The 18,815-nt window shown below is 43.9% G+C and overlaps 1 protein-coding gene across 5 annotated transcripts in view; it reads left to right on the top strand.

The window, feature by feature from the left end:
• Positions 1–18,352, top strand: part of MAPK10 (mitogen-activated protein kinase 10) — a 255,525-nt gene extending 237,173 nt beyond the window's left edge. For 4 of the 5 annotated variants that reach the window (XM_063136197.1, XM_063136201.1, XM_063136198.1 and 1 more), the window contains 3 exons: positions 10,140–10,203; positions 11,080–11,157; positions 17,584–18,352. In XM_063136197.1, the coding sequence (XP_062992267.1) occupies positions 10,140–10,203; positions 11,080–11,157; positions 17,584–17,726 (285 nt within the window). In that variant the 3' untranslated portion in view covers positions 17,727–18,352. Of the gene's footprint in view, positions 1–10,139; positions 10,204–11,079; positions 11,158–17,578 lie in introns of all 5 variants that reach the window. The other variant, XM_063136200.1, reaches the window with a different exon arrangement.
• The last annotated feature ends 463 nt before the right edge of the window (positions 18,353–18,815 follow it).

The following is an 18,815-nucleotide window of genomic DNA, read 5'->3' as shown; positions in this document are numbered from 1 at the left end:
TTTCTTGTTGGGCTATTCAGGATGGTTAACAAGTCTCGCTGCATGGTTAACAAGCCCCCCTACAGAAAAAGTGCTGCGTTCAGACAAAACAATGACCCATGGTTCAACAAATCCCCATGATTCAACAACAACCCACACTCAACCACTGAGTGTTTGTTAGCTTATTGTGTGAACCCAGTCACTATATGAATAAACACTCTTAACTTGACAATCCTATACACATATAACTTGGGTATAAGCGCTGTTGGACTCAGTGGTACTTACTTCTGAGTAGACATTGTAGGATTGCTGTAAATCTCTTATTTAGTGCCTAATTTTCTGCATGGTTTGCTACCTTGTACTGTTCTCCTCCAAGGCCACAAAACCCAGAATTGTCAATTAGAAGCATATGCAATACACCTCCGAATGTAACATCCATCTATCAGACCTAATAATCATGATTAGGGTTGGCAAAAGGAGAAGACGACAGAAGTAACAGATCCAGTCACGAGAACATCAGAATAAGCTTCTTTCTTTCTTTCTTTCTTTCTTTCTTTCTTTCTTTCTTTCTTTTTATACTGCCCAATAGCCAAAGCTCTCTGGGCAGTTCACAAAAATTAAAACCATTCAAAGTATAAAACAAACGGTATAAAAACATGATATAAAATACCATATAAAAGCCCAACCAGGATAAAATCAGCAGCAGTGCAGTAATACAAATTTAAAATACAAATTTAAAACAGCAAAGTTAAATTAAATTTATAGACTGTTAAAATGCTGAGAGAATAAAAAGGTCTTCACCTGGTGTCTGAAAGAATATAGTGTAGGTGCCAGGCGAACCTCTTTAGGGAGCTCATTCCACAGCCGGGGTGCCACAGCAGAGAAGGCCCTCCTCCTGGTAGCCACCTGCCTCCCTTCCTTTGGCAGGGGCTCATGGAGAAGGACCCCTGAGGATGACCTTAGGGTCCTGGCAGATACATATGGGAGGAGGTGTTCCTTCAGATAGCCTGGCCCCAAGCTGTTTAGGGCTTTAAATGTTAATACCAGCACTTTGAATCGGGCCCGGACCTGGACTGGCAGCCAGTGCAGCTGGAAAAGAACTGGCGTGATGTGGTCTCTTAAGCGGTATAGACGGGAACTAGGACCATTAAACTACATCTGTGTGTGTGTGTGTGTGTGTGTGTGAATGTTTGTAGAAAATGCCAATGGTTTCATGTCAAGAGCTTAACTTAGAGGTAATGACCCTGTACATCTCCCTGAGATTTATAGCATTGAGCATGCAAAGTGAAGAAGAGGGAAGCTAGATGGCATCCCAGCCAGGATGTGGAACCCTAAGCCAGTTAAAACCTCATTTTATAAGTCTATTAAAAGTTTATGATCTTTTCACAGGCTATGGAGGAGCAGTAAAATTATGATGTCTCTTTCAAATGGCAGGGAGTGTAACGAGACTGGGAAATGGCAGAAGGAAGGCGAGAGAGCCTCCTCCCCTTCTGACAGGTTTAAAAAAGCGTAGACTCTGGTGATCTTTCTTTAAATGCCAGGCTGTGACCTGCTACTAACTAGAGGGAAATGTATGTTATTATTCAGACATCGTGCTGCTCATTCACAATCAATGAAGTACAGGCAGGGGCCTGGTTGTTGCCCCCTAAGAGTGCTTTGTAAGAAAGTGCAACCCAATGCCAGCCTGGCTTTTTGACCTCAAAGCTAGTAAACTATTACACCATTGTCTTGTTGTTTGGAACAGATTGACTTTTGACTCTTACTGAATGTGTGTATATATATTAGGGATGGATGAACGAGTGATGTTCAGCATCACTAGGATTCTATGAACATCGTCTTGCCACACGCCTTGTGCCCAATTCCTATTCACGTTTGTGATCGTTGTTCACTCTGCGTAAATGAGAATAGTGCACAAATCAGGCAGTGATCGAATGTGAAATTCATGCAAATTTCCACAATTTGTGCAATTTTCCTAATTTGCGCAACTTTCCTCCATAAACTAAACTGGGGCTGATTCAGTTTACAGGGGAAATTTGCACAAATTAGGAAATTTGCACAAAAGCAAAATGGGAAAGTTACGCAAACCAAACATGAGCACACGTCTAGCAATTTATTAACATTTTTGGCAGAAATGTGCCCACAATCCCCTTTGGGGCTTCAAACAGGGCATGCCTGCATGTTTTTCAAGCAAAACTGAAATTCTCATACATTCCTAGTAAGTATGCATGTTAGAAATCATTGTCTATTTCATACACTAACCTAGCCTTTCCCAATCTGTTGCCATTCAGATGTTCCAGACTGTAAAGCCCATCATTCCCAATCAGCATGGCCCATGCGAGTTGCAGTACAACACATCTGGTGGGCAACAGGTTGGAGAAGGCTGCACTAATCTCTTAAACTGTTGGGATTTGGGGAATTGCTGGCTAGGTGACCATTTTTACAGAATTGTTCATAGTGTGCTTTTCTATTTTTATTATCATAGAATCATAGAATAGTAGAGTTGGAAGGGGCCTATAAGACCATCGAGTCGAACCCCCTGCTCAGTGCAGGAATCCTCCTCAAAGCATCCCTTACAGATGGATGTCCACCTGCCTCTTGAATGCCTCTAGGGTGGGAGAGCCCACATCCACCCTAAGTAATTGGTTACATTGTCGTACTGCTCTAACAACCCACTAATTTATCACAGGCTCTTTTGGGTTCATTGATGCCCTCTCCCAAAGAATGAACTGAGTAATACCTCCTACGGAGGGTGATTTTCATTTTCTCAGTATTCTCCAAGTTGCAGCATCACTATTTCCATTTTATTTTGGGGAACTGGTTCGTACAACTGAACATGAACATGTTGAGAGCTCTCTGTATGTGATCTAGAAGAGAGTCTATAGATGTTCTGCTACAGATAGTGTGATAAACCCACAGAGGTTGGGAAAATGGAGATGGCCTGACCCATCATCAATATTCAGGCTGTTGAACACCTGACTAGAAACAGAACATTGCATATTCTACCATGAAATGAAATGTGCTGCTTATGATCTTCCAGATGGTGTGCCAAACTTTACAAATCAGTTCTCTCAAGGATCTGTTGCAGGGGTGGGCAACTTTTCGCCCTCCAGATGTTCTGGCCTACAACTCCCACCAGCCATCACTGTTGGCTATGCTTACTAGGGCTGATGGGAATTGTAGGCCAAATCATCTGGAAGGCTACAACTTACTCCATTCTCCCCTGACCAAATGTTCTTTGGGAAGTTATAAGGCAGATTGGATGGGCTGTATGCCTGTACGTATGCATGCAATCCAGTAGATTGTGAACTGAAGTAGGATTAGGGAGAGTTGGATATGGTTCCCTGCTCACTCATGAAGCTCAGAGTAGGGTGGCTTGGGGCCAATCCGTGTCTCTTAGCCTAATTCACCTCACAAGGTTGCTGTGAGGATAGGACACTGCTCTTTGCTCCTTGGATGAAGGTCAGTATATCAGTATGATCAATAAATACCTTGCCCCAAGATCATAGAATCATAGAATAGTAGAGTTGGAAGAGGACTATAAGGCCATTGAGTCCAACCCCCTGCTCAATGCAGGAATCTACCCTAAAGCATAGCTGACAGATGAATGCCTCTAGTGTGAGAGAGTCCACAACCTCCCTAGGTAACTGTTCCATTGCTGTACTGCTCTATCACACTTGATCAATGTGCCTTCCTCTTACACAGTTTTTCAGTTTCCTCTGCTGTCTGATTACCATGATACACTAAATGTTTACTTTAAAAGTTTTGCTGGTGTGCTTTGGTGTAGCCGGATGCTGAAACAGCTTGAGATAGGTCTGGACAGTAGAAATCAAAGCTAGGTCATCTGTTTATCAGGCTCTGATCCAGGCTTGGCTGTATAAAGGAACTGACATTCCATCCCACTCTTTTTTTTCTTTTATGCTCCAGGAAAATATTTGAAACTTACTGCTTTGTATTGATCTGTAAAATGGCATATTCTGCTCTGTTCTATCTATATCATTATTCCATCCAGCATTTCCCCTTTTCTCTAGTATCTTGTATTTTCAACAGTCCCTTTTAGACAGACCTGCTCTAAAGCAATACCTCCTGGCATATGCCTTTTTCTAAACCACCTTAAAATTGCTCGTATCATTTTAAAAGTGTCCACATTGCCAACCTATGTAGTATTGGCCTGTTAAGTAAAATTCCCCTGCAACTTTAATTAGAAGCTTATTCCTTTTGCTGCTAATGGTGAATTATTTATTTACTGATTAATTGTCTGTTAATTGCCCCTTAGTCAGTCAGTTCCTGTTCACAAAAAAGTGTATTTGTGGCCAGATCTACACCAAGCAGGATATTGCACTATGAAAGCGGTATGAAAGCAGTATATAAAAGGCAGGAGTCACACTACTGATTTATAGTGGTATTGAAGTGCACTGAGAACTGTTGGGGCCCATCGACACATACCATATACCGCTTTCATACCGGTTTCATAGTGCTACATCCTGCTTGGTGTGGTTCCTGCCTTTTATATACCACTTTCACAGCACTATTTCTGTTTCTTTTTTTAACATATCCATTATTTTAAGCTGGTGTTTTTAATCTGCTGTTCACTGCTCCAAAATCTTTGGATGTGGGGTGGTATACAAATATTGTCAATAAAATGTTATTTTAGATAAATTGCTGTTTTCCTCTCATCCCCTCCCCTCCCCTCCCCATTGCAAAATAGTGTCATTTCACTCTAAAGCCCTTGGGAATCCTAGACCTACCTGAAGGTCTTTTCTCTGCTGGCATTTTGCTCTATGTTGGTTTGATGAACATAGAATTTGCACCTTAAGTGCATTGTCTGCAATTGAACCATCTGGAATTATATCCAGGCAAATGACCTTGAAGAAAAGCATTAGCCAGAAGATCCACTATACCCTGTTAGCTCCATGATCTCAAAACGTGTCTATAGAGAGTTCCATGGATGGCTATTATCAGGTTAAAGGTGTGTAACGTTTTATGAGTATTGTTGACATGGAGATTTACTTCTAGATTTCATCCGTCTTTCCTATATTGGAACAATCTCAGGTGAGGGTAGCTGGTCAAGCTGGAACTCAGTGCTGTCTCAAGACTTTTTTTTCTTTTTGTTTCCTTGGTAACGGTAACCATGACTACCACCAGCATCTGTTTGCAGTTGTAAGGGGCAAGCAAGTTCAGCAGCAGATAGCACATGCTTCAGTGAAATGATTCTATGAATGTCCTGTATATTTTTGTCTTTCTAGCTAGGGCTAGAGCTCCAATTTGGGTCAGAAGGGTGTTTTTTTTTTTAATCATAATATGAAATGAGTAAATTTTAAAATAAAAATGATTACAATAAACAGCTTAGGTTTTCCTAAAGCATACTATGAAATTATGAGATGTTTAAATGAAAATGGCAACAATGAAGAGCTTAGGTTTTCACGATGGGCAGACAAATTTAGGTACTTGATTGCTATGGTGACTTAAAAATTAAGCTATGAGAAAAAGAGGAGACTTAGGCCACAGCTAGACCTAAGGTTTATCCTGGGATCATCCAGGGTTCGCCCCTGCCTGAGCACTGGATCCCCTGTGTTTCACCTAGGTGAGCAGGTTTGACCCCTGGACTATCCAGGGATAAACCTTAGGTCTAGCTATGGCCTAGCTCTGGTGCTATGAAATGTCAAAAGAGGTTTCTTTCTCTTTTTCTTATCCGAAATGCAAAAAAAAAAAAAAATGTTCAAAGAACTTTCAACCGAACTTGTAGAAATGCTCAACGTTTCGGATCTCCGAAACGTTGAGCATTTCTACAAGTTTGGTTGAAAGTTCTTTGAACATTTTTTGCATTTCGGATAAGAAAAAGAAAGAAACCTCTTTTGACATTAAATAGCACCAGAGCTAGTCTCCTCTTTTTCTCATAGCCTTCTCGTGCTGCTTTCCCCCTCTTTTTTCACAACTGACTTAAAATTATGCCTGGAGACTGAAACACAGGTTGTTGAAGTAAGCAGGAAAGAGGCATCTCCTACATGAGCAGTATGTATGCCTGTTAAAGGCATGGTCCTTTTAACAGCAGGGTACCTCCTCGTGAGATACTGCAACTGTTTCTGGAGCCAAACTCTGGGTCAAACTAAATCCTGCTGTTTTGTTTCTTTAAGTTGTCAGCCAGGGAGAGACCTTTGAGGGTGGGATGGCAGCTATTAAACTTATGAGCTGAACTACACATTACACCAATTGTGTAGCCTGTAGCTGAGGGATAACTGTTTATTTACTCTAGTGTAAATGTGCATATCCCAAATTTGGATTGGGGCCACCATGGATCAGGAGGGGGTGGTTCAGCCTTCCCTAATTGCTTCCCCCCCCAAATCCCCTCTGGTGTGGGTGAAAAAGAAAAAAAGCCCCCATTAATGCCAGTGGATACTTTCCTCCCACACACTATTTTATCACTCCACTCCCCCCCACCCATGTGTGCAAAAGTGTGTGAATTTCAAAGGGAAACAGTGATGGTGGTGATGGGAAGGTTTAATCCTCGCCTCTCTGTGCATGCTGGTTCCAAACCAAAGGGGGCACACATGCTTACATTAGAGTAAATTAAAGGCTAACGTTCAGCTCACTCTATGTGCTTAGCATAATGTGTAGTTGAGCTCTCAGCCCACCCCTCCTCCAGCCACTCATGAAACCCTGGAGTGGGCTGCCTAATGAAGCAGACAACTGCATCAATGTTTGTGTGAACCCACAGCCCTCATCCCCTTTGGGTTCTCCTTCTCGTCTGCCTCTTCTCTCCCCCTCCACCCTCCCATCCCCCGGCCTGCGTTCTCTGCTTTCCCCCTCATTAGCAAATGCAAGCTCTAGGCCTGGCTGCACCGCTGAGTGACAGGCTGTCAAACTCGCTAATCCGGATGACCCGGGTTCATCGCCTCCCTGTTGTCATGGGATAGGCTTGTACATTCCTTTCATAGGCTGAGCAAGAGAGCTTTGCAACACCACGGCCGGCAGAAAGGAGAGGTCTCCGGCTGGGATTGCAAAAGCTTGGTGAGATTTCACATAAGCCCCGGGGTGCTCAGCTGCTGCTGAAGGCATGCTGGTTTGAATTAAGGAAGAGAGATATCTTCATATGGAAAGCAAAAGCAATAGCTTCGCAGAATCACAGAATAGTAGATTTGGAAGGGGCCTAGAAGGCCAGCGAGTCCAACCCCTTCCTCAATGCAGGAATCTACCTTAAAGTATCCCTGACAGATGGCTGTCCAGCTGCTTCTTGAATGCCTCTAGTGTGGGAGAGCCCACAACCTCCCATGGTAATTGGCTCCATTGTCATACTGCTCTAACAGTCAGGAAGTTTTTCCTGATGCCCAGCCAGAATCTGGCTTCTTGTAACTTGAGCCCATTGTTCCGTGTCCTGCACTCTTGGATGATCGAGAAGAGATCTTGGCCCTCCTCTGTGTGACAACCTTTCAAGTACTTGAAGAGTGCTATCTTGTCTCCCCCCTCAGTCTTCTCTTCTTAAGGCTAAGCATGCCCAGTTCTTTCAGTCTCTCCTCATAGGACTTAGTTTCCAGACCCCTGATCATCCTCGTTGCCCTCCCTTGAACCCCCTCCAGCTTGTCTGCATCCTTCTTGAAGTGTGGTGCCCAGAACTGGATGCAATACTCAAGATGTACATTGGAAAGAAACTATATTACACCATATAGTGGCCTTTCCCAACTTGATGCTCTCCAGGCTTTTTGGACTACAACTTCCAGAATTCCTGACCATTGGCCAAGTTGGCTGGAGGTGATAGGAACCATAATCCAAATCATCTGGAGATCACCAGGTTGGGGAAGTCTTCCATATAGGGAATTATATTGTGTTTGCATTTCACCCTTTTTCCCACTTGGAATGAACTGTAGGTAGCTGACATAGTCCTCCTCTCCATGTTATCCTCACAACAACAACCCTGTAAGTTAGGTTAGGCTGCAAGTCAGTGACTCACCCAAAGTCACCCAGTGAGCTTCAGGGTCAAGTGGAGAGTAGAACCTAGAACTCCTGAGTCCCAGTCCAGGACACCACCCTGGCTCTCCCTATGCAGCCTGGGATTGGCTCCTAGGCCCCGAGTTTCTACACCTCATAGTAGAGCCAAGAGCTTGGCAATGTCTTCTCCACTCCACACCTGCAAGTGCATTAGGAAGGAAAGGGGGATGTGGGGAAGAAGTTGGGAATGAACTGTCCCATCCCCACCCCTGTGACATGACTAGATCCTGTACGAAATGCACAAAAATGTGTTCGACAGCATGCATACATCTGAACCATCCACATGAAAGAAGGTGTAGTGTTGAAAAATGTGTACAGAAATGTGTACAAATAAGCTTTAATCAACGGTAGAAGAATTCATACATTTCAAAGATGTGTCCAATTGATGTGTACCTTTGGAAAAATATGCACGAAAATATGCACGAAAATACGTTTTCTTCATGGAAGAAGAAAACAAAACTCACAATCTGATAGGGATTCAAGTTGGAGCCAGCCTTGAGATGGAATTTGGACAACTTTAGTGAGTGCACGTTTTTCTGATTCACACATCCCTAGAATTAGGTAGCGTCTAGTTCCGAGCGTGCTCTATGGAGCGTGCACCAAACCAATGTTGCCCTGTCTGTGTGCTTACTTGTTCTTCCTCCTCCTCAATCAATTTACATAGTTGAAAAAACCCCCAGATATTAACAACAACGACTCCTACTTCCATAACTCTCCAGTATTTATAAGCAAACTGACCTTTTTGGAATCTCTTAAGACCCCCTTCCCTGCAGGGAGCGGAGACAGGGGTAAGAACTCCTGCTGCATTCCAAAGGAAACCCAAATCTCATAGAATTGTCCTCCTTTTAATGTTGTGAAATCCTTTCCCTTTTCACAAAGCTATTTTAAAATACCTTTGCCAGACCATTGAAAAAACAAACCAACCCGCTATCTTTGGCCTTTCTGGGTCTTCCCCCGCCCCCGCCCACCATGTCCTTCTGTTGCTGTGGAGTACTTTCAGTCATCTCAGCAAGCAGCTGTGCCTTCATGCTGTTTCAGAACCGATCCATGAATACCTCCGAAGCAGGTGGCGACGGAATTGATGGTGGGACTTTCATGTGAAGCCCTCTTTCAATCTGCCATTTCCTTTGTCCCTTTTCTTTTTGCTGAAAGTAAACAGGGCTCCCAGGAGGTAATATCTGCCACTTCAGGGCTTTTTATAAGTGGCTTCAAAATATAACCACCCAGTGTGATAGATCAATTCACAAATTGGAGGGGGAGAATTCCTTCCTGGGGGAGATATACTTTTGTCTGTCTGTCCATCTATGTATCCCATCCTTCCTCAACATGGTGCTCTCCAGATGTATTGGACTACAACTCCCCATTGTCCCCAGCTAGCATGGCCATTGGCACCCAGGTCAGGCAAGACCATTCTATGCATTCATGGGCTCATGAGCGCACACTTCCCCTACCCCCAAAGTTCTCCATATGGAATATGAAACTACACTGATAATATCCAGAGTAGTGTCCATGGTTGAGGTAAACTCCACTCTTGTTAGCAAACTAAACATTGCATTCCCCGTCAGTATCAGACTGCAGTCAAACTGTTCTATAGTCTGAATGTATGCACATAGAAAAGGTGTTGTGAATGCTTCAACATGTATCAACATTTGCAGGATTTCATGTGCCAGGAGCTGGGTAATTGTGAACCATGCATAAGACTTGCTGATTCACTGGGAAAATTAATTAAGCATTGTTGACTTCAGCCTGGGGGTGGAGGGGTAATGATGCCATCCAACACTGAAAGGACCCTTGCTAAAATGTGTATCTAAGGGATGGATAATTAATTTAGCTAGAATCCATGCCAATTTATAATAAATAAATAATAAAATCCCCATGTTGAGGGTAAGAAATTCTCTATAGCCACAATCTTAGATAATATTTACAAATGTTAAATATGACATCAAGTTAATGAATCGTTGATAGATATGCCTTTAATGACTTCAGCCCCCTCCCCCTCCCCCCCCCCAGCTCTGACTATCTCATGTGGCAGTGCACAGTATGCTGCTGTGGTGGAAATAGTTGCTTTTTCATTTCCTTGCTGTTTTGATGTTTAAAGTCTCCTAGCCTTATACTTGGGGTTAATTTTATGCTCCTAATATGGCATAGTCTGCTTACCTCTCTGTGTTTTTATTCAACAGCCACCTCCGCAGATATATGATAAGCAGCTGGATGAAAGAGAACACACGATCGAAGAGTGGAAAGGTAATCTTATTCTTAAGGTATAGGATGTAATTCCACAATAGACATTAAGGGAGGGATGGTGAGCTCCATCAGACAAGTGTTTTATTGCACGCTCATTACTGGGCACTCACAGATTTCCGTGGGTCCCTCTCACAAGGTTGTCTGCCTCCTGCCCCTTCTAGCCTTCTTTGCGTGACAGAAAAAGCACCCCAGTAAATCTGACTTATTTTTAAAGACAGAAGTTGCTGCTAACTCCTGCTGTGTGCAGGAGAAGCAGCGAGATCAAAATGGCCCACTGAATGGGCCACGTGCACGTTGTTTACTTCCTCTTTCAAAAGAGGAAGTCATGAGGGATGAAAGCGTGGGTGGAGAAGCAACGCTAAGCAAACGCGATTTCCCCCTGTGTGAGGATGCTTGGTAGCTCAGTGGTAGAAAACACTCTTGGCAAGCAGAAGGCCCCAGATTCAATCCTTGGCATCTCCAGGGAAGGCTAGGAAGGAATCCTGCCTGAAACCCTGGAAAGCCACTGCCAGTCAATGTCAACAATACTGGGCTACATGGACCAAAGGTCTGACTCAGTGTAAGGCAGCTCCCTATGTTCATGCCACAGGCTACATCAGAAGCCTCTGCTTCCTCTCCCCGTCCGTCTCCGGTCATTCACCGCCTTTCTTTCTCTGCTGCTCATGGTGGTTGCTCATGATATGAGGCTTCACTAGAGATGTATGGATTTTGTAAAATCTGTTAACGTCTACAGTTTGCGGCTTCTTGGGTGACATCCGTTCCATTGTCTGCTCCTGGGCGGAATCAGATATAGATATATATATTTAAAAAAATGATGGAGGAAGCAGACTAGAAATGCTTATGCATCTTTGTAACTGGCTCCTTTGTCTCTTGCAGAATTAATCTACAAGGAAGTAATGAATTCTGAAGAAAAGACTAAAAATGGTGTAGTAAAAGGACAGCCTTCTCCCTCAGGTACTCAATCCCAGTGAATAACCGTATTGTGTTCGCTGTAGGCTCCATCTTACTAAGATGGATTCTTACTAGAGTATCTTAGGGCACAATCCTATGCATCTTTAGACATGTTTAGACAGAGAAAAGTCCTACAAGTCCCAGCATCCCTCAGCCAGTATGGCTAGCTAGGGAATGCTGGGAGTTGTAGGACATTTTTCTGTCTGAACTTGCATTGGATTGCGCCATCAATTTGCAGCTCTTAACAGGATCATCATCAGCTGTTCTTGCATCTATTAGAGTCTGGGCGTTATTTCAAACAACTTAGTACATCATAGGTGGTATGAGCTTCAGCACTGTATTATTAATACCACTCCCTTGGAAATTCTCACCCTGTGGGGGGAGGGAGGTTAAAAAAAGAAACAAAATCAGCATTTATTCTGATGGGGATGTTTTTTCTTCTCCGCCCCCACCCCCTGGTGGGGCTGGAAGTGGAATTCTGGGACAAAAATAGGAGAGGGGGAAGCTTGAACACTTCCCCCCATGGTCCTGATCTGAATTGGGGCCGCACTCACACTCAAGTAAGTAAGCCAATTACACATAGTTCTGCTAAGTGTGATTAGCAGAATGCTTAGTTTGGTCCGTAGTATCATATATTGACTGCATTCATGGATAAAACATTTAGATTGGTTATTTGTAGTCAGCTGGTACATCAGTATGGGCCATGGGTTCACATGTCAATTCAACCACCACCACCCACCTTGCCACCTACATTACCTCTGCCAGGTGTAACTATGATAAAAAATGACCTTTGCACTGATCTTAACCATTATGAATGGTCAACTTACCAGCCATGCATTATGGCCTGCCAGGAGCTTGATAAATCTCTGTTTTTGCTATCTACCTGAGATGGCAAAAACAGAAGGACTGTCAAGGACCTGACAGACCACAATCTGTGGCTGGTGGAGTATGTTTGGCATATTCCACCAAGTTGGGTCACCAAATTGTGCAGGCCTGGTTTAGGTTCCTTTCAGTTTGCTAATCACCCTGAAACCCTGGTTTTACAACCTGATTAAAATATCACCCTGGTTGACCATGGTGAAGGGTATTCGTTAGGAGGGAATTGCAATTATTCACCGACCCCTATCTTTTAACAGCAAATGATGTCTGCACCTGTCCTCTCTCAATATAATGGAGAAAGACATCAGTGTGCTTCCATGTGGTGTTTGTGTAAAGTGAAATTATGCTGTCTTTTCCATTCATACAAACCACAGCTGAACGTGTATGCAAATTACAGCTGAATTTGTGCAAATTACACACATTTGGCTACAATTTCCAAGATTCGGCTATAATTTGCGCAAAGTGTTCGGAAATTTGTGCAAATTGTTCAGAAATGTGCACAAATTGCAGAACGTTCTAAAAAAAAAAAAAAGATACAAAATTCCAGGAAAATCTGCAGACTTGTCCGACTCTCTGCAGATTATGTTGGATACTGCAGCAGGAACCGATACGAAATCTGAGGGGCCAAGCCTAGGAAAATTCATCAAACTGCTCCCCACAGATGCATTTTTCTGACATCTCTAGCTGGATGCAATTACAGGTGTGAAACTCCATTGAAATTATGTGAAAATTTAGCAAAGAAAAACTGAAAGGCATTTTACGATAGGTTGCCAGAACAGCATACACCCCCCAATTTCAGTTATGACAATTCAACCAATTTCTTGGAGAGTCGAAACTGAAAGACAGAATGCAACTTGATTTAAGCATTTCCTGTGCCATTGCCCGGCACAATCTGTCTAGAAGATGGAGCAGGTATCAGAATAAATCATTGTTCACGAGCAAATTTGTCATACAGAACAGCATGCGGGATGTGATTTATGTGTAATGATACCACGGTTTGCTCATGGGAGGAAGTAATTTGCAAGAACTAATTAAGGACTAGCTCTCACCTAAAATGGAGCATCATCCTAATTAATATATACTTTTTTTGCTCCTGCAAGTGGGCATTTTATTTATTCAATTCTTTGAGGTCTGGGAATTGCTGCTGCTGTTGTTGTTTTTAAAATATTTCTCTGCTTTCCTTTCAATTACACATTCATTTTTAGCTCCGCAGAACATAAGGGATAGAAAAACAAGCTGTTTTATGAAATAGTCATTTTCCAGGCTACCTTATATCTGGTGGGGGGGGGGGATTTTATCAGTAGAAAGCATGAGGGCACTCAGTGTATCCAATTAAGAATAAGAGGAGAAGAGCAGGCAGGCAGGCAGGCGGGAACAATTTATTTCCCCAATATAACTAAATGCGGGAAAGAAAAGTGCAGGTTTTCAGCTTGGTCCTGTAACAATCCTTGCCGGTCCTTCAGGGATCCACCCGAATGCTGTGTGAATCTCTGCGGGGGGGAGGGGAACAGGGCTGTACAATATGAAAGACGCCTGGATTTGTTTTTAAGTGTTCACAGCATTATATAGAACAACATTATACAGAAGCTACTTATGTTTACCAACTATTTGTGGGGTGATACTATTACCATTTCAAGTATCAAAGGCACAGTAAACATACGAAACACACCAGCCATACCGAATGCCATTGATATCAGTAACATACCATCATTACTTTCAACCAGCATACATTTAGAGAACAATGCTATGCACATTTAGGTAGAAAAAACCGCCAATAACTCCCAGCATGCCCCAGCCAGCCTTTAATATATAGGCCAGGGGTGGGGACTTCATACTGGTGGTGGGTGGGGGTGGAAGCCAGTCATGGGTGGAGCCACAGTCAAAAGTGGGTGGAGCTCCGCTTGCCTCAGTGAAGTCTGGTGGCTCCGATTTCAGTGGGGTGGTGAATCCATTCTGGGCCTCAGCCAGAACCAGACAGAACTCTGAAGGATGTAGGATTAAGCACTTTGGATAGCTTCTTTAGAAGTCTGGCTGGTTCTGACTGAAACCAGAATGGATTCACAGCCCCTCTAAAATTGGAGCCACCAGCCTCCACTAGATTCTCTCTCTCTCTCTCTCTCTCTCTCCCCCCCCTCTCCCTCTCCCTCCCCCTCTCCCTCTCCCTCTCCCTCTCCCTCTCCCTCTCTTTCTGACCTGTCTCCTGCTTTCCCCTTCTTCTACCTCCCTACCCTGTGAGCTACCGGAATAGGGACAGATTTCTCTTGCCAGAGGTTTGAAATGATCTGTTGCAGAAGGCATTTGAAATTAGGCTGTGGGTTGCAGTTTGCCGCTCCTATTGCTGACCTCCTTCAGACATTTACCTAACTAGTGAAATCATTTAAGTAGTGAAGAAAAAGGTGCAACTTTCTCCCCTTCAGCATGTATCGGAAGATACTCATGTAGACTCTCTTCATGGAGGCCTGCTAGCACGAAGGCCTGACTCACCCTATTCTTTCTCTTTCACCTCAGAAAGGAGCCGTAGAAGCAGTTGCAGATCTGGGTTTCTGAAGTTCTCAATGGGGCCCCTCCCTCAGTGAATATACTTTCTCATTTGACAGTGGGCCCCAGCTGGCTTGTGGGCCCTCGGCAAATGGCCAACCGTGCCTACCTTCGATGCCGGCTCTGCCTGGGAGTTTATTCAGCTAGGGGCCTCACACATAGGAGGCCACACATTGAGTCACATGTTACTTTAGGTGTGTGGCGGAGGGAGGGGACACACACCTGCTCACCCACCTTGTGAAAGGCTCAGACAGCTGCTTCAGGCTTTGAACCTGTCTGTTTTGACACAGTCAAAAAATGTGCATCTCTGTGTCTGGCACATTCGTCTTTACAGAGAGCGAACAAATGGCTTGCAATGTTATTTGCATTTAAAAATTGAATAGGGATCTTTCCAGACTTATGCAATAGGACTATAGTGACTGCCATCTTTTAACAGGGAGTAATGTCTGGCCTGCTGCATTATCGTCCAATTCATGTGTGGCTGGGAAAATCTATGCATCACATCTATTAAAAAAAGAAAAAAGCTTGAGTCTTGGCTGACCAAGTTTATGTCTGAAATCATAAACAGTCTGGTTTTAGGTCTGAATTGTTTGCAGTAGACTATTGTGTGTTTTTAGCACACCAGCTGAAAAAATATTCCTGGGGAATATTTTGCAGAATATATTGATATTAAAGCTCCTTCCTTCCTTCTTTCTGTCCTCCCTCCTTCTCTCTCTCTCTCTCTCTCTCTCTCTCTCTCTCTCTCTCTCTCTCTCTCTCTCACACACACACACACACACACACACACACACACATCCCACATCCTCTTGAGCTGATTTTTTGCCATGACATTACAAGGTCTCCTCACTACCACAGGGCTAAATGCTACAGACCAGAACTCTCTTATCACTTTTTCAAGCACATCGTGTTGCTAATTAGCTGATGAGAAACCAAAGTGACATACATGTTCCAGCGAACAATCCCCATGTGTATGCTTTGCATGTGAAATTTTGTACTCGGATATGGAGGATGCTCAAAAGGAAACTGCACTGGCCAGGCATCCTTTGATTCCAGAATGGGACATGCACAGAGGTGGCACCACCACCTGATGGCACCACTATTGGCACCTGCCAGGGCTCCGGCAGCTGGGAACGGTCCACTGCTGATGCGCCTGCTCCCTCCCCATCTTTTCTTGTCTTTTTCTGGCCCAGAAGTCTTGAGCCCTGCCAAGCGGTTGGATCTAGCCACACTTTGATTTTTTCGCAATGTTTCTAACCTTGGAATGCTGCAACCACAGACAGGTAAGCTCACCAAGGCCCACAGATAGAAGAGGGATCCCACCAGTGTCCTCCCAAAGTGACAACAGGCCCTGGACTTGCATTTAAAATTCCTTTTGCTTCGTTTTTGCTTAAGAACAGAGGTGGGGCCTGAATACTATTGGTGGTTATTTCGTTCCATTCACAGTTCTTTAGATCTAACACCATATATATTCTTAAATTAATATAGTGTGAAACACAATATTAGGCTGATCCAGAGATCCCAATGTGGAAGCTTAAGAATTTTTTAAACAACTTTTGGGATGAAGAGATCAGGAGATCTCGCAAGCTTGCACTTTTGTGATCTTTCTGATGGCCTCACCAAGTAGGGATGTTGCAGGTCCCTGACTGAGTTCAGCAATATGACAGACTCCCCTGCATTCACCCCCTGGACCCAGTCGGGCACTTCTGGCACATTCACGGACCCACACTCTGAGTGCCCGCGAGGCCTGACGACCGCTCAGCAGCTGCCCACCCTCATTCGGAGCTTCCACTGTGAGCCATAACGGAGGCTCCGGAAATTATATATTTCCCCCCGTTGTATAAATGGCAGCCGTAAGCGCCACATTTACACAAGAGTAAAGGCATGAATGCTCCTTTCATGCCTTTACTCTTGAATTAATAACACCTTTACGGCTGCCGTTCATGCAAGGGGGGAAGGAAATACATAATTTCATTTTGATTTTATTAGAATGTAAGCCTATGCGGCAGGGTCTGGTTATTTATTGTTTTACTCTGTACAGCACCATGTACATTGATGATGCTATATAAATAAATAATAATAATAATAATAATGGCTGCTGAGCACTTGTCAGGCCTTGTTGAGTCTCAAAGGAGTGGGAGTGGATGATGGTGAAAGATCTTGGAATTGTTGTAGATCGCAAGCTGAATATGAGCCAACAGTGCGATATGGCTGCAAGAAAGGCAAATGCTATTTTGGGCTGCATTAATAGAAGTATAGCTTCCAAATCACGTGAGGTACTGGTTCCTCTCTATTCGGCCCTGGTTAGGCCTCATCTAGAGTATTGTGTCCAGTTCTGGGCTCCACAATTCAAGAAGGATGCAGACAAGCTGGAGCGTGTTCAGAAGAGGGCAACCAGGATGATCAGGGGTCTAGAAACAAAGCCCTATGAAGAGAGACTGAAAGAACTGGGCATGTTTAGCCTAGAGAAGAGAAGATTGAGGGGAGACATGATAGCACTCTTCAAATACTTGAAAGGTTGTCACATAAAGGAGGGCCAGGATCTCTTCTCGATCCTCCCAGAGTGCAGGACACGGAATAACGGGCTCAAGTTAAAGGAAGCCAGATTCCGGCTGGACATCAGGAAAAACTTCCTGACTGTTAGAGCAGTGTGACGGTGGAATCAGTTACCTAGGGAGGTTGTGGGCTCCTCCCACACTAGAGGCCTTCAAGAGGCAGCTGGACAAGCATCTGTCAGGGATGCTTTAGGGTGGATTCCTGCATTGAGCAGGGGGTTGGACTCGATGGCCTTGTAGGCCCCTTCCAACTCTGCTATTCTATGATTCTATGATTCTATGGTGGCAGTGGGACATGCGTCCAACAAATCACACTCAGGTGAGTCCATCAAGTATGATGCTATATGGATTTTGGAATCTTTCTCATGGCGAACTCTTGGTTTTCCATCTCTACTCTCGCCTCTCGCGCAGAGCCCGGCTTTCAGGTTGAATCACGTTGGTGTTCATTTTCTTAGCGCAGGTGCAGCAGTGAACAGCAGCGAAAGCCTCCCTCCCTCCTCATCCGTCAACGACATTTCCTCCATGTCCACAGACCAGACCCTGGCGTCGGACACTGACAGCAGTTTGGAAGCTTCTGCAGGACCCCTCGGTTGTTGCAGGTGACTAGCCGCCTGCCTGCGAAACCCGACGTTCTTCAGAAGATGATCTCATTTAGGGCGGGGGGGGGGGGAATCATTGTGGTTGTAAAAGAAATTCGATGATGGCAAGGAAGAGAAAATCGCAAACAAACAAACACACATAATGATGAAACGAAATGAAACCCTTTGAGCCTGCTTCTCCTAAAAGAGTTATGTAAATGCAGCTAAGCTCAAATGTATATTTAACTTATAGTTGCTCTGCTTTGGTCTTCTTCCAATGATGCTTACTGCAAAAACAAAAGAGGAAAAAAAAGAGAAAAAAAATACTTAAAAGAAGCCTCTTTTCATAAAATCGCAAAATTTAATGGCTGCAAAACCAGCAACCTGCAACTGTCCTTTTTCACGTTGGCATGACAAGGTGGGCAGCTCCCCTCCCCTTTATCTGTATACATGTGTGCCTGTCTAAACCCTCTCTGTTTCCGTTTTGGGCAGACCAACAGAGATACACACATGTAACTTGGTGTACATACATGCAAATATGCATTTCAGTATATCTGTGCAGCTGTGTGTGTACATATATCACAAGAGCGGAGTCTTGATGTGTACATACAGCCTGCAGCGAAGAACCAAACCTCCTGGTCTGTGGTTTTTTTAAAATGCAAATACCATCTGTAATATAATTCTTTCTCAGTGTACAGTCTGTTTAGTTGGTCCATGGGTTGATTTAAATTAGGTTAGGGTTGCAATCCTGTACCCACTTACCTAGCAGTAAGCCTCATTGAACTAAGTTGGATTTATTCTGAATAGACATGGCTAGTATTGTGCTGGAAGTCATATAGAAACCAAGTCAAACTAACGCTCCCTCAGAATCTTGATGGTGTTGAGTCCTACGTTTCAGCATTATCTTTAACAGGACTTTGTTAGAAGGATTCATGAAGGAAAATGATCCAACCAGGTAGTTCTTAAAGGTAGTCCCCAACCTTTTTTGAGTGGAGGGGGGAACATTTCACATTTTGAGAGGATGTCATGGGTGCTCTCACAGAATGATTGCCCTGTGGGGCTTTACTTAATCATAAAATGTCTGCCATGATGGGCATAGCCAGTCACAAAACAT

Source organism: Elgaria multicarinata, chromosome 10 (assembly GCF_023053635.1).
Source record: "Elgaria multicarinata webbii isolate HBS135686 ecotype San Diego chromosome 10, rElgMul1.1.pri, whole genome shotgun sequence".
Taxonomy (NCBI): Eukaryota; Metazoa; Chordata; class Lepidosauria; order Squamata; family Anguidae; genus Elgaria; species Elgaria multicarinata.
This window is presented reverse-complemented; position numbering and strand designations above follow the sequence as displayed.